Source organism: Falco peregrinus, chromosome 1 (assembly GCF_023634155.1).
Source record: "Falco peregrinus isolate bFalPer1 chromosome 1, bFalPer1.pri, whole genome shotgun sequence".
NCBI classification, from domain to species: domain Eukaryota; kingdom Metazoa; phylum Chordata; class Aves; order Falconiformes; family Falconidae; genus Falco; species Falco peregrinus.
In genome coordinates, this window is record NC_073721.1 from 67112597 (window position 1) to 67129798 (window position 17202).

Consider the following 17202-nt stretch of genomic DNA (forward strand, 5'->3'; position numbering starts at 1 on the left):
TCCTGAATTCCTGACATCCCAGAAATGCAGGCAGGGCCTGGAATCCTCTAAACTCAGCAACAGTTCCCATAGGCTGACTCATTCCATACAATCTATGCTTTCTATTCCTACTGTGTTACGCTCTCAGAGCATCTCTTTTTCTCTGTACTATCCATCTCTGAATCATGTAATCTAGATTTCCATCACTCTATCTCACAGCAATTGTTCCTGGATGTTATAATCCGTCAGAGATTATGGAACTCTCTCCATTTCAGGATTATTGGTCCCTGGATGCTATGATCTTCAACAGAAATTAGACAGCATTTTCTCTCTCTGAGCAGTGTCAGTCCCTGGATGCTGTAATATAATGGGGTTTATATTCCTTCAATGCAGTTCATCTATGGATGGTGTAATAAAGTAAAGTTTATAGAGCTTTGGTCTTCTCTCTCTCTCTGCATTGTCAGTCCTGCGATGTTTAATACAGCGAGGCAAGGTTTATATGTCTCTCTCTCACTCTTGGCACCATCAATCTCTGGTAGCTGTATTACAGCAGGGTTTACACAGCCACTTTTCTGCACGAGACACTTCTGACTTGTGAGCCCATAAGCTCACAGGCTGGCAGAGCAGCCCTAATAGTAGCTTTGTCTTGCAATAGCAATACAATGCATCAAAGACAACATGATTAGCAATTGAACCCTAGAGAAAAACAACCTTCCCACCAGTGCTCTCCTTCATTTGTTTTTTTTTTTTTTTAAATAAAGGTGTAAGCTTTGTGCTGGACTGACAGGCATCAAAACATGGAGGCTTTTATTCACAGGATTGATGAAGGCATGCATGCTTCCCACACCTAGCCTAGAGAGACTCTGGAAGGAGATGGGAATTCATTTTCTACTTTATCCATTCAATTCCTGACCTCTCTACTGAGAGGAACAACAGAAATGACAATTAGCATAAAAACTGGAGGTGGGTTTGTTGCTGATGTTGGGTTTTCTTTTGACATTACTGATGATCTGTTAGAACAGAACTGAAAAGGAATAAAAATGTTCAGCTTAAAATACTCAATACACACCCTCAGGTAAAGAGGGTTATTCTTTACCTAAAGGTTAGAAATTTGTGCCTTAAAGCCTCTTTAAATTAGTACCTTCTAATTTGTCTTCCAAAATTGTACCACAAGGTATTGTCATCAACAAGATCCCTGTAAAACAATTAACGGTATTATGAACTGTCTGGTACATATTGATATTCATAGGCTGCAAAGTCCACTGCTGTAAGCGGAACATGTTTCAGACTGGCTGCAAATTCAAGCAGCTCACTCCTTTACTCGCTTGGTTCGTGCCTCCAGCTGTGAGCTGTATCATCTGGGATCCATTCCCAACTCTGCTTCTGATTCACAGCATGAACCACCACAAAGTACTCATTTGTACCTCTACTTCCCCATACACAAGGTAGCTTGCATCTTTCCAGTGCTGCTGAAGTGCCACATGGATAGAAGATGCTGCAGAAGGGCAGGATGGGATTGTTATTTTGCCAGGAACTAAGTTGTTTAGTTCATTTGTGAACTAAATTTAGCACAAAGAACACTATTAAATAAAAAAGCAATTTTTAAAAATTTTCGGCTAGGAATAGATTTTCAGCGCCGGTTCTTTGACACCTCCCTACCTTGCACCATCAACAATGCGTGGTTTTAAAACACTCTTATTGGAGAAAGCACAAAGCTGAACTGCAGTTTATAGAGTGGAAAGTTTTCTGGAGTGCAAGTCCCATATAGGAGATATACGAATGCATGACAATTCTGTTCCCACAAAGAGGGCTGCACCCTATAAATCAGGCAGAGCATAGACTCCTTCTGTGCGCTGAGTGAAATTACTGTGGGTTGGGGGTTGCTCCAGAGCACGTGCCCTCCTGTTCACTTGTCATCGGAGATGTTAACATTTCTGATTAATTCACAGACCTCTCATTTTATTCTTCATTCCTTTATCCTTGCTATCCTGTTCTGCTGCAGCTTAAAGATTCTTACCGACCTGCTACAATAATCACCGCCCGTTTCCCCCCCCAACCCGGTGAAATTGTTTAGTGATGCCAACCGCGCTTTTAATTTGCAAGACATCAGACACAGAGGTAATTTATACCAACATCTGTTCATTTCTGACTTCTGAAACAAACTCGCACATGCTGCTACAAAATCCCATTAGGAGCAAGAGACAGCCTTCTGCTATTCTGTATTCCTCTTCTCCCAACATACTCAGGCTTGCATTGGGGCTTTATTTTTAAAGATATGCCAAACTAAAAAAAGGACCTTACATCTTTGTATATGTATGAAAATGGCCAGGAAATAACATCGTGATATCACAACAACATCAACAACAACAAAATCACAGCCAAACTAAAGGCAACTTTCCACAAACATTAACAATCTTGTTTTCCTTGCTTCAGCTGCTTGTCTTATCTGCTAAGAACCACAGTTCAATGTGTTCCTGGTAAACACAGGCCAAATATGTATTACATGGTATTGCATTCAAACGTCTTGGCTATTCCCTCCCCTTTGTTCCTCTTTAATCTGCACTGGAGTATGATTTGAGCTTGGGTTTCGCACAGAAAAGGCTCTAATATTAGAAACTGACTCCTCTGCTCAGCATTGCTTCTGATAAATGAATTCTTAATAATGGGAAGATCATTTCCAATGGGGCCTTTTGGAGGTTGCTGGAGTGAGGGAAGAGCTTGTGAATGAAGAAACCATCACCCACATTCTAAATATGATTGCAGTCTAAGAGAGACAGTAAAACCTGCCTTAAACAACTACCCAAGGGATCAGCAGAAGCCAGTTGCGTAGCAGACAGAGGTGGATTTTTTAATTAAAAGGTTGGACAAAACTGTAGTGAAAACCTTAGGGATTTTTTTTCTTTAAAATGGTTGCTTAAACCACGGACTTCAAGTGAAGAGAGGGCTTGAGTGTAGGTTTCATTGTACCGGCAAACAGACGCTACAGAGGCTGTGCAGCACGAAACAGAAACATGAATCTCCACGTCAAGTCACGATTTACAACCTTGCCTACGCCGAGCATCTACTACAATAGAAAAATCAACAATGGATACGATCGCAATAGCTTGGATACAAATTAATCTCACCTACCAGGGAGGAGGAAGACGATACCGCAGCCCCTAGAAAAACCACTTTAAAATGTTATCGGCACTGGTTACAGTGGAAATTGAGTGCTTGAATAGACTCTTTCAGAGAAACGTATTGAAAAATGATATCAGGCTATTATAATTAACATGAATTAAGTTTGCTGCCTGGCAAGATCAGCCAAGCCGATCTCAAGAACAGGTATTGGGTAGGAGAGGCTGGGGCTGAAAGGAGAAGGAAACACTTCTACTTGATAGGGGAGCAGAATAAGGTTTAATATAATCTCCTCTTTAGAACTTCAATCCCTCAATCCCGCATTTAGCCTTGTTGCCTGGGGCTCCTTTTCTACTACAATTGTCCCCAAGCTGCCCCTCCGCAGTAAATTTTGTGGTTGCTGGTTGAAAAGATTCAGTAGTACAGATTGATTTCCTACAAGTGAGGAGATGAGGGATTACCAAAAGCAGTCCTGGTTAACAAGATTGGGTGCAGAATCTCCTGCTAGAGCAGCCCACTCTGCCAATGCTTTGCATCCTTTCACTATGACATATGGGTTTCATTACACAAAGATTTTCCCGATTTTAACTTGGAGGCGATTACATTGGAAACTCAGAGCTATCTTTACATCTGTAGCAATTTAAAGGTTAAGTAACTTTTAATCAAATGACAAAGACTCATAATGTTTTTTCCTCGATTGAAAATGAAAACTGCTGTTCCGGATATTCCTTCTGGTGACAATTTAATTAGAAAAAAACACTGGACTGGAGATTGGGGTCCAGCCTGATTGCTCCCCATAAAAAGCCTTCTCACACGTATGACAGCACAGGACATACTGTGTCATAAGGTCTGGATAGCCAGGAAATAATGGAAGGATTTACTGCTATAAAATCAGCAACGAAAACAGTGATTTACACTTACATAAGCAACTTTCATCCAGGAGAATCCCTAAGCAACACACATATGTAAACACTTTTTTAACACAATATACACTTCAATGCAAAAGCACAACACACTTGGTGATATAGTCTACGCAAAAGATGCATGTGACAAACTGTATTTATCACGCATTTATCATAAACATTATACCTTCACTGCTTACTATTTCTGGGCTTATCTAAAAGCCTCGAAACAAAGCCTGTGAGCATCTTCAAATCACAGATATTTTTAAATGAAGCCACCCACTACAGAAGCATTTCTCTGCCTTTCCCCAAGATGTACAACTTACGGGATAAATTTGACTGTTCTCCTCCTCTGACCCGAAAATGTAGCCTTGTTGAAATATAAAGGTCTTACTACTAAAAAACCCTGGAAATACAATTAATGTTCTACAAACAGAACATGGGTTTACCCTGAAATACCTTATAGTATCACACTTTGCATGGTACATTCTTGACTACAAAAGGTTATTTTAGGCACTGTCATACTTTGTTAGCTTATCAGTTATTCCTCCCATTCAGCTGTATTTACGGTAACTAAAGAACTTGGTTTTCAACATGGAAGGATTCCTTTAAAGTACTAATCATGCACCCTCAAACTACTGCTGTTTTAGGACTACACAGAAAACAAAACTAGAAAGGGTTTATTTCTGAAGGACTATCAGTGGAAATTACCAGTTCAGAGCAAAGAGCAGGAATTGCAGACAGACAGTAGAACACTACTCTGGTTTTTAACCCTTCTGTCACAAAGGTCTGTTGCATCAAAAATTATTTCTTTTGTCCCCAGACACAATGTTAGGATAAGACGACCAAACCGTTCTTTTTCTTAGTTGGTAGGACATAAAGGCCTAGAGGAATCTGCCTGTGAGGGACTGTGGGAGTCTGGCTTGACTAGACTTGTGAAAGCCAATGGCAAAGCCACATCTTTTGGAGGGGCTCAACTACTATTGCATTTGGAAGGGAAATAAAAAGAAAAATCAGTGACAGGAGTGGGGGAGAGTGAAGGCAAAAAGGCAATCTAAACCAAGCAAAAATATTTAAGATTGACATTATTACTGAACAGCCCTCAAAGAAAAAAAAAAGAGGCTTATGTCAGACAAGACCAACAGATTATTATTAATCAGCCAACATAATGTGAACTTCTATCAGAGAGAAAGAGATCTGTATGGCCCACTTTCTGTCTTGAGACCAGACCCCAAAATCCTACCACCGCCTCGATAGCTGCTAGCACCGGCTCATTCCTCTTCCTTCATAAAAAGGGCTCCAATTACTCTGCTAATGGCCTATTTCTGTGACGTAATTGTCAAATGAATTGTCTGTGGGTCTTTGACAAATACTTATCAGTGAATGCTACACCAAGCGCCATCTCGGGAGAGCAGCCATTAGTGAAAGCAATGTCGGTCACCTTTACTGAAGGTAGAACTGGCACATGCAGATACTCAGATGCGTACTTCAGGAATGGTTACATTTACACTGAAGACCAGCGTAACCATCTAGCATTCCTGAAACACATTTTTTCAGGTAAGATGACAGAATCAGCACAAACCTCCGTGTGGAATAAGCTTGCATTGCTGTGGCATGTTTCAATAATCAATATCAAAGCACTTGCAAAGTTTATCAAGCTTCACAATATTCTTGAGACATACAGTGATTTAATTCCCATCTTACAGATGGGGTCACAGCCTTAGTGAGGAGTGATGTACAGATGTATACTAAAGGAGTCAGCAACCACGCTAGAATTCAGGCTCTGAAAGATGAGCTCTGTCAAGTCTTGCTGCAGCATTTTAAAATATTAACACCACCCTCGGTACAAAACATCACGGTCCTTCCCTTGGTGAATGAGACAGCAGAATCTGCCCTTACTTCAGCTGTAGTTCAGGAGTCTGGCATGACTTGCTTTGCAATGCCAAAGAAGGTGGAGGCTTGCACAAAGCCAGGCTGTGAATCAGAGCAGGTGAGGCACATGGACCGCTCCTCCCAGCGTGCTAGGAAAACAGGCATCTCTGACAGAGAAGTGGTAAACAGCTGAGGCTGACAAAGTTTTAAACCACTGAAACAGGTTAGCGAGCGTCAGCTAGAGCCTTAAGAATCGGAAGCAAATACCTAATGCTTTCCTGAGTCATGAAATCCTCATGTGACCTCTTTCCACCGTTTTTTTCCACCCACAGTAGTGGTGTTTTATCATATACCTGATAAGAGATCTCAGAGATCATTCAGGATTATCCAGAATGGTGATAACAGATCTGATGCAGATTAAGAGATCCTCAAAAAAATGTTATTGTAGCTATCAATAAATACTAAAATTATATCCGCTCAAAAAAAATTAGAATCCTTCTCTGCAGAATAATTTACCTTGTTCTCCTAATCAGATTTCCCTGCCTTGCCAAAGGCAGTACCATTCTGTTTGCATTCGGTTGCACACAATGATGTTCACAGAGCTTCGAATGCAAAAACTACAAACCATATTCATTCACACACAGATGGGCAAAGCCAGTCAATGAAAACACTTGAAACAAGGGGCAAGGACATCCCTGCCAATGCCCAGGGAGCTACTAAACTCATGTTCCAGGTCATGGATATTAGGACCCGCAGATATTTTGTCCTGAGTGACCCCCCATATTAAAGGAAATTCATACAGTACCTCCCACTTCTAGGAGCTGACTGCAGCCAACATCCTGTGGGGCCAAAAACCTGATCCCTTTGACCCCCAAAGCAAGGAAAGAGTTACATCTTCCCTCTGCGAAGCCAATAAAAACCTCTCTTGATTATAATTTAGATAAGAGCCACTGGATTGAATAATAATGTCTGAAACTCCCCTGGCTGTTTCACCTTGAGACGTCCATCACTGGGTTAAACATGATGCTAATTGCATTTGGATTGATTAATTTCTCTCACTCCTGTCTATTCGAATAATGCTTAACAAAATAATCACAGCACCCAGAGCCAAATCTTCTCCGTCAAAGGAATGAAGCCATCAGAACCAGCAGAGATGAAAGAAATGAAGATGACCCGTAATTACTGCTACGGTGATATCATTACCATATTATAGAAAATGAGTGTATGTGGGGGGAGCGGGGGCTGCGATTATTATTTATTTTTTAATGGAACCTCACATCCCAAGAATACAGATCTGACACAGTGGAGCATACAGAAATACAGAACTAAAAAATTACTGTGCATTAAATTGCAAAATACAGCGAACACTGGGACTCTAGGTACATCAAGTGTCTGACACTGCAAGCTGCTGTTTATTCACTTCACTATTTTTTCATTGCAATAATACTTTGTATATGACTAGCACAGAGATTTAAGATGCCTACATTCCCCAAAAGATCCTCAACTATCTGCAACAGAACTCGCCCATAACCCTGATGCTAAAGCCATTCTCCTTTAATATCATTACTTCGAACACTAGCTTTCAGATTTTAAAACCGCAAGATCTAACTTGATGCTCAAAGAAAAGCTAGCGTGCAAGTAGTTTTTCTTCTTAAATGCTGATTCCTATCTGAAGGCAGTTATAAATTCCAACACCAGCTGCAGCAGATCACTTCCAACCATTCATTATGCTGGTTCTGTAAAGATATCAAATGTATCAAGTCTGGAAGAATTTAAACTAGGATTCGGAAATAAATTAAATTTAAAAAAACAGAGAGGGGGGAAAAAAACCCCAACCAACAACAACCAAACCAAACCCACAACCCTAACATCAAAACCAAAGGCCTTCTGCTCCTTTTATTCTCCAAAATATACTCCCAAAGCTCCTCTCATTTGAGAAACAAATAGCTTGGCAATTGTATGAGATCTTCAGACACCTGTGCACTGCAATTCTAATTGTGGTTTATACAGTTCACTTCTCTCAGTGCTGCTTATGTCTGCCCCCTAGTCTCAGACCAAAGACAAAAAAACCCACACACAACTAGCAGCTTAAAATATTTATTCTGGAATAAAGCCAAGGTCAAATACACACAAAAATTTCACATGCCAAAAATGTCAAGACCTAAGACCAGGTGCTGACTCATGAAGCTAATTAAACAGAAAAATGATGTTTGAGTATTTCGTAAGGCTTAAAGAAATTTAAGTTATGCTTCTAATATTAAAAGCAGTATGAAAGGCAATTTTATATCAAAGTTGAGGATATTTTCAAGTATACCTGAAAGGTAATTTACTAGTGTAAGCTGTCACTGGAACAGCTACAGCTTGGGAGAGCTCTGACCACCAAAATCCACAGATGCTGGGGGCAAGTAGCAGGATAGAAAAGGGGGCACGTTTTAACAAGAAGCACCCTAAATGTTATTTTTTTTTCCTACCTGCTTGTACCAAAAGGAAAATAATCTCTTCCTGGCCTCCCAACCCCTGCAGCGGACCAAGATCTCTTGATAATTTAGGTTTTCCCATGACAGTATCTCAAAGAAGAATCTTCTTTATTGAGCAACGCAGAGAAAGGAGATCAAAACTGCTCAAGAACTCTTGAGCATAAAACACATGAAGAAGCTGGGAGGGCACGCTCTACAATGAATATAAAGCCGGGTATGAAAGGTCTCTGGGGGTGACCAGCACCTTCTCAGAAGGCACAGAGGCAGCAGTGCTGCCCAGGCTCCCACAGAACAGTGTGCCCCTGCCTGTGCTGGGGAGCACGTATTTACTGGTTGGGAGCAAAACAGGCGAACCTTGAAATTAACCATTTTTTCAAGTCTTACCGGTGGCCAGGGCGCACAGGCCATGGCAAAATCTGAGCCCTGGAGCCAACAGGAACAGAGAGATTAAGAGTTATTAGGAGTAGAGAGAATTACATATTTACAGTGCAGTTACTGAAAATAATCGTGTAATGATTATGTAAGTCCCTATATTCCTTTTGGCTAATAATGTTGGGATACAAGCTGTATCGTTATGCAAGCCTGGGCACACAAATCCAATCACAGACATCAAGGCATGTTTACAGGGAGGCTCGCAGCTCTGGTTCTCTGGTTCGGGAATGGTATGGCTTCCTTGACCTCCAAAGCCTCCGTCAGTAGGTTAGCTAATGGCTTGAGCTGTGAAGCAAAACTGAATTTTTAAGCTTAACTTCTGTCAACGAGCTTCAAGAAGAGGTATCTGAGTGAAAGAAGGTGATACTATGGTAGTCTGTATTTATTTGTCCAGAGATATGTCTTTACTTTAAAAAGCAGTCTAAATTTTTAAAATGTTTCTAATCCCAAGATTCCTTATTGAAACATTTTTCCATGTAGATAAATGCAGCCCTTGACACAACAACGAATTACCAATATTGAAGATGTCTATGAAAAAAAGATTCACACTTTTTATGACCGAACAATATTACTTGACTGACATGTGAAGTCAACCAAGGTTCCTTTTGCCATCAGTACAACAATAGAACACATTAAATTACATAAAGGACTCCCATAATTTCCAAAAATCCAAAACCAATTGTATGACCAAATACAAGTAAAAGACAGAAATCTCAGTGCTTCAAGGCCAAAGTCTCAACCTTAGTTAAACCAGAATTATAAAAAAGCAGCAATGTGCAGTTTATGGGCTAAGAAAATACCTTCACAATTGCCCCCATAATTTTATTCTTTCCTCCACATGAATCAAAGGCACTTTCTTTAACGACTGCCCTTATCCCTATTCTCATCCTTCCCAGTATATTCACTGCTTGCTTTAGTCCAGCTTTTTCAGTTGTATTACCGACCAGTTTCATGCACTCTGCCTGCCACAATCCTCTTCTCCTGGAACCAATACCCTGAGCTGAGGAATACTTCCAAGTCCAGAAGAGGGCTCAGGGGATCCAAAACCATCTTTACTAACTCCAGGCTGGTCACAAGACATCTGAGGAAACACACTGATTTAGAAATGTTACAGCTTTTACAGCACCCAAATGCTACTAGAGTCAAGTTCAAATGAATATAGAGAAAAAAATATATATGGAAGAGTTAAGAATCACAGGAAAATTGTTGTTACTCAAGAGAACCTATCACTAGTTTTAACCTGACCTACTTGATAACAGAATTGTAGTACCACTTTGGGCTGTTTGGAATAGATATTAAATCTAAACAATGCCGGCTCTGCTACAATTACCACAATTCAGCTGTTCATGAGCTCAAAGTCAACTAGGCAAGGCCCAGCTGTAAAAGCAGATGTAAAAGATGCACTCAAAAATAAACCCTTCCAGACCCGTGAAAAAACATGGGAACATTTTTCATAAACACCCTCATGCTTCTAGTATCCATGGACTTGGAAGAAAAACGTAAAGACATGATTCGAATACAAGAAGTACAGAGGTATTGGACTCTGCAGAGATCTCAAGAGAGGAGCGGCCAGAAGAAACTCCAGTTTCTTGAAACCCAGAAATGAAGCATACTAGTCAATCGTCATTCCTGAAAAAAGAAGCCAAAACAAAGAAAACAACATTATTCTCCACTCCAGAAGGTCTACTGAGAGCAGCCCAGCAAGCTTTGCTACTCTTTTGCTTCCAAAAAGCCTGCCACGTTTATTCTCAGTCCGTATGCCAGTGGTCTGAGGCCATGTCTACCACTACTTTCTTCTCTTATGAAAACTGAATACAGTGACATAGCTATTATGCTTTAATGAGCTGACTAGTGTTCGTCATCCGTTACTGGAAATGAAGAACAGAGGCACTGCGGCAAAGCAGATGGCAAACCACCTACAAGACAGCTCAGCAAGTAAAGCAGAAGGTGGTGATGGCCATGGGGATCTCCTTCGACTTAGTGACTGGTGAGATTATTCTGAGGGTTGAGGGGCAGTGAAGAAACTCTGGAAGCCAAGAGAACCCAGAAGACTCCATGACCCAGTGACAGTGGGATTATCAGATGTATCTGGAGAGAGGAAGGTGCAGTGGAGTAGAAGAGGTGTAAGGAAAAAGAAGATATAAGGAAAAAGTGGTAAGTGAAGAAAATTTAATCTACAAGAAGAAAACAGATCACATGAGAAGGCATACAGTACAATACCAAACAAGGGAAAACATACAGAATCAGAGAAACATTCAGATTTGGAAGGACCTTGGCAAGTCTCCAGTCAGCCTTCTGTGGAAGACAGGCTGCTCAGGGCTTTAGCCAGTCAAGCCTTAAAAACAACTGTGGATGGAGACTGCACAACGTCTCTGGGCAATCCTTTCAATACCTGACTGCTCCATGCCAAAAATGTTTTCTCTTAAATCCAGTCAGCAACTTTCTTGCTTCAATTTATGACTGTTCTCTCTTGTCCTCCCGCCATGCAGCACTGTGCAGAGCCTGACTCCATCTTCTCAGTAACCTCCTCCCAGGTACTAGCAGACAGCTATCAGGTCCCTGTGAAGTCACCTCTGCTCCATGCTGAACAAGCCCCATTCCCTCAGCCTCTATTCAAAGGGCAAGTGCTCCAGCCCCCTGAATGCCTTGGTGGTCCTCCATTGAACTCACTCCAGTTAACCAACGTCTTCCTCATGCTGGGGCATGGAGGACACCACTGGATGTGGCACTGCAGATGCAATCTAATGGCTGCTGAGTAGAGGTGAACCATCACCTCCTTTGATCTGCTGGCTATTCCCCTGTCAACAGATGTGTATGCAATCCTACATTCCTTTCCCAAATTCTACCTACTTGCTATATTCCTGTTCAACGCTGTTTCCTAGCCTTTGAACCTCCACCTAGCCACTGCTTTGCCTACTGTTCCAGGAAACTGGAGCACCACAGTCAAAAAGCTGTGCATTTCATACCCTTAGACGGGAGAGGAACTGTTTGCTCCTCCAAGTTTTCTATGCATACATTAGTAAACAAAATTTGTCAGCATTTTTTTAAATGTATATGTTCTCTATTCTCAAGCAAGCCAGGTACTAGGCTTGAAAATCTTGAGGCAACCCAGAGAACTATCTGTGGAAAACCAAACGACAGTTTGGCCTGCTACCCAGAAACATCCATCACCCAGCCTTTTTCTGTTGGGATCTGTGTTGAATGACGTCTTCTGCAGGTTAACAATTAGTTTTTAGCATAAGGGTCCTGTGTCATCGTCATCATCTCCCCAGGAGACAGAAACAGGCTGAGTGATTTTTAGATTATATGCTCTGATAAGATACAGGCTCCTGACTCACTGTGTGCTTGTGCCATGCAGGCCACCTGCTCTATGGAGCTGCCACCATGGACACCCTCAAAAAGGTTTAATAATGATGTTCTCTCCAGAGATGTAACTCAGATCATGCTCTGCATTTACATTCTCTATCACTGACTAAAATCTTGTACATAAAATTCTATCAATTGATAGGATCTAAGACTAGTCACTAAAAAAAGATTGTAGAAACGTTATTCCCTATTAAACAAGATCTGTCAGGTCTGTAGTCATAAAAACTGTAAATGAACACAGGAATTGAAAAAGCAGGGCAGATCAGTGATTTACCCAAGCAGGTATCCTGTCTGACTATACTAAATATCAGAAGCATCACAGAAACAAAACAAAAAAACCAACACCACCCCCCAAAAAAAACCCCAAAACCACAACCCCCAAGGAACCCCATTATAAAGACATATGGAATAATCGCCTTCGAAAGACTTCTCTTCCTAAGCGCTTGTTTTGTACCCTGAAGCAGTTGATATTTCCTATTAATTTTGGATTTTATACTGCTCTAACTAGAAATGTTCTCATCATCCATTTAATTGCCTGATTCCTTTTCCATAGCTGCTAAGTACTTGGCCTGGGGAAAAAAAATAAAATTCCCTATGTGGCAGAAAGTTCTGCATCAAATCATTCATCGTATAAGAAGCATTCCTTTTTGCTACTTTTAATCTGACGAGCTTCCATTACTTTTTTCCTGCATTCTCCCCCACTTTCTTTTCATGGTTGGGAGTCAATAGGAATTTTCAATTTATCTCCTCGATTGTAGAGATGTAAAATAACAACTGCGCTACCTTTCAAAATCAAAGAGATTCACTTTTTTTCACATTCTCATGAAGAAATCTCTTGATTTAAAAGCAGCTCTTGAAGTGAATGGTGTATTTCACACTATCTCAAAATTATTCCCACCCAAAGACTGCCTGAAGTGACAGAGTATCTGAAGTTACAAAAGAGAGAACGAGACTTACTTCCTTTCTGGGGAAAGATTATGGAACCTTATGCAGAAATATAGGTGATGAAGCACAAACAACTATTAATGTCAAGCAGAAGAGGTGGCAAACAGCACAATAATTCGTTGTGTCTTGGGATACACTCAAGCCTGAAGACGTACAGGGGCAAAGCAATCTGCTCTGCTTCACCATGCTGGGCACTGTGCTTCCACCTGGCTGTTCCGGACCATCCCAGGAGCTCAGGAGGCTTGGGGGGCTCGCGCAAAACATGGTTAAATGCTGCCACATTCACCAGCTGCACACAAACTTCAATTACTTTGTGTAGCTATATTCTCCAGCAAGTTCAGATAGATTTGTCATGACGATTCTGCCAAACCGCAAGTTTTGAGCTCAGAAGCATCACAATATTATAAAAAACCCTATACTTAGCAGTTCAAGTATAAAGAGCTATCAAGTGAAATTGGCCCAAGTACAGATCCTTGTGTCACCACCTTCTAGCCAACTTATGCCAATTATCTTAAAATCTATGCTTTCCAAACCTATCAAAGTGACAAACCTTTGTTAAGGAAAAAACCTGCATCAGTGTAGTTTAACTAAAACTTTGTGATTACAAATGCATACAAAGATCATACTTAGTTTGTTAACTTTCTCAGACTTACCTAACCAGAAGTAAAAGCAAATTACAATTACTTTACAACTTCTTGAAAAAAAAGGGTTTGCTATTTACGTACATGACATAAAACATTTACAGATATTACAGCCCCTCAAGCAGCCTGCAATATATACAGAAAGCGAGAGAACGAATTTTCCTCTACTCCTTCCCTTCCATTTTATAACAGATGAAAAAAGCAACGCTGTGACTAACTGCTGCCATGTTTGATCTCCAAGTATGTCCTCTTCTGTTTCTGATAATAGTTCTGGACGATATTATTTGTTTTCAGAAAGCATTATCTCAAATACAGCAAAAGTTGTGTCACTTAAGGTAAAGTTTTCTTCAATATATACAATTACTGGGCTAGAATGACAGCATTCCCTAGAAGACAGCACTTTAACGTGCAAATGGAAACTTCGTTTCTAGGCCTGATGCATTCCCTCCTGCTATGCAACATCTCCATCCATCCCTCAGGTTCCCATACACACAAATTGTTATATATCCTTCTCTGTCAAGTTCCAAGATTGAGGGAACAGAATTATTATGAAACAAGGAAATCCCATTTTAATCTCATGAATAGTGTTTTATATCCAAGGTTTAGATCCATGCCAACTAAATTAAGGTTCCAGACTGAAGTGTCTTAAATTGAGAACCTCATATAAATCTACAGAAAGATATAAATGCCTCCAAAACAGCAGCTCATCTTATTTAAGATCTGACTGCCTCCACAGTTTGGGGTGATTCTATTTCTGATTTGGGGGGTCCAGGTAGGTGTCAAAATGTAACAGCTACAGACACTGGTCCCAAACGTCAGGCATATCTTTTTGTGGCATTTCCTAGAACAGCTTTCTTAAGCAGTTGGTCAAAAAAGCCTTGAACACTCCTGCAGAACACTGGTTTTATATCATCAAAGCCCTTCAAGGAATACTCCGCAAAGTTTATTTCAAACATATCTGTTATTAGGACATATCATGCTAAAGTGGAGGAAGCCAACATGTTCAACAGTGTCAATAAAAAGAGAAGAAAACAGCCAGGGTGCTAACTTGACAAATACCTTTAAAGAAATACAGCTAGCTAGCAGTGCTGATGTATGTCTTGAATAATTATTTTGATGCCTGGAAGTTCTTGTTGTTGATCAAGTACACACTCTGCTACATGGTGTACAAACAGAGGACAAGTTATTTCTGCCCCAGGGAGCTTAGGAGAGACACTATATAAATACAGACAGACAATAGAGGTACACAGTTAAATGAGACAACACTGAAAAGTATCATACTTACAACACATCATCTTAACAGTTATCAAGATTTCTACACATGCTGTACAGCAGCTGGAAGGAGGGTGAGCTAGCTCCCTGCATGTTTACAGAGTATGCCTCAAAAGTGTGCAGGGAAACCAGGTTCTTAGAAACCACAGCAACGGCTCATAGTAACTTGTATTCTTGACAGACTAGAAGTGTCTGCTTTCTTCCTGTTACTGGAGGCAGTATATTAGTTAAAGCACAAATAAAACCATGAAGAGAAAGAAAAGTGTATGTGGAGAAATGTATGGAGATCTTGATCAGTCAAAACAATGAGCTCATCTTTGCGAGTGGATTAAGGTTTGCTAAGATCAGAGTAAAAGATTCAGGGAAAGGTGTAATATTACAAGAACTTGGATAAGAGCTGTGTGGACAGATAGGAAAGATGTTATTCCACAGGTGTTATACAGAAAAAAGGAAGAATATTTAGATTATAGCTTGGATGCCTGGACTTACTGGAGAGTCAAGCATTATACTTGGTCACAAGGCTAAGTGAGGGACAGAACAGCAGCAGTGTTCACGGTCATCAAAACACGAACCACAGACAATTTGTCTGGATTTGGAGGAGGAGAGTGTAAAAAGCTCCAGTTTTCCACATCTACTCAGGTCCTCAGATATAAAAGAAATTAAGGTGCTGGTAGAAGACATTTTTAATCCAGTAGGTTCTAGACAGGTAACAATGTTCCTTAGCTCTCAATGCCGTTTAAATACTCTGAAATGGGTATGTTGCTAACTTAGTCACAATACAGAGCAATACATAAACAATACGAGGCAAACAAAGCCATGCTACATAGTCGTGATGTAGGCATTCATGCTGACTCCACATGACAGCTGTTTCATGTACACAACTTCTATAATTTCTTTCAAATTATTTGGCTGCTCAGGAAGAATAAAACACTACCTTAGTACAGTAATGCTTGTACAGAAATTATATTAAACAGCATATTTACTGAAAAGAAAGAAGATTCAAGAATACAGAAAAGACAGGAAACAAAGATAAAGTGGTACAGAACTGACGTTTTCATCATGCATAGTAAAGATTTTTCACTTCTCAGCTTAGTTGCCATAGCCAGTTACCATTTGAATCATTACACGACATCTACATCCCACTATCCTCACAATTTAATTAGAAGCTAAGTGATACCCACTCTAAACATCACCAGCACCCACAGTACCGCCTCCTCCCAGTGACCCACATGCAAGGGGCCCACAAACCCCTCCTGTCAGCAGCCAAAGAAACACCCATCACTGGGACAGATGCTGTCACTGGCTTGCGGAACTTGTGCCTTCTCTAGGAATCCAGCAGCAGGTCTGAGCTAGCGAGTACAGTAGGACTGCTCCAAAGGATGAGTGCTTCACGTTGCTTTTGGTGCTGAGCTTATTGAAAGATCACTGCTTATTTGCCCACATGACACAAATACCACGATGACTGGCAGACAAGCAGATGGACAAACAATATAAGTCAGGAAAGAGAAGACTACTAATAGGGCTTGCCCAAATGCTAAATGTTTCGAGGAATACTTTGAAACACTGAAAAGGAATTTTGTTGCAGCGTACACCACACCAGCCTTAAATTCCTTTCTCATTAATCCATGGGTGTGTTGGCTTTTGTTTTACCCACTAGGCAGGGGGCACTCAAAATCCTCATTAGGAAGTGATCTGCAGCTATGCACCAGAGAAGAGTACAGCCTGTAGGATTTCAGATTTCAGCTAAGGCATTGCCTAGCAAGAAGACAGAGCAGTAGGTACATTTTCAATGCCATCTGCTGGATAAGATGGACAACTTTAATAGGGGAGAAACCACTGCTTTCCATCTATCGTCATCCGCACATACCAACAGTTCCCTCCTCTTCATACCTTACCTAAACAGAGATAAAAATGAAGTTGTCTTAATAAGAACATTTTATTCCCCACAGTCTGCCAAAGCATCCAAGAAAACAAATAAGCTAATAGTTATGAAAACATCTGGATGAATAAAAATTACTACATGTTACTCCTGCTGAGAATTCAAGGGGTTCTGACAATGGAAAATATCTTAAATTTGATGAGAATACCTGATGCCTAGGTTGCAAAACATATTTCTGCACTGGGCCCATCTCATTTCTCATCCTAGAACAGCTACTACTTCTTTCTGAAAGCAGCAGTGACAAAGTCACAAAACAAGAA

At 40.6% G+C, this 17202-nt stretch overlaps 1 protein-coding gene across 7 annotated transcripts in view; it reads right to left on the minus strand.

The window, feature by feature from the left end:
- LIN52 (lin-52 DREAM MuvB core complex component) overlaps nt 1-17202 on the minus strand; it is a 62170-nt gene that overhangs the window by 18591 nt on the left and 26377 nt on the right. The window contains exon 6 of one of the 7 annotated variants that reach the window (XM_055794316.1): nt 1121-1174. The exons of 5 other annotated variants lie outside the window; for them this stretch is intronic. In XM_055794316.1, the coding sequence (XP_055650291.1) occupies nt 1121-1174 (54 nt within the window). One more of the 7 variants, XM_055794690.1, reaches the window with a different exon arrangement.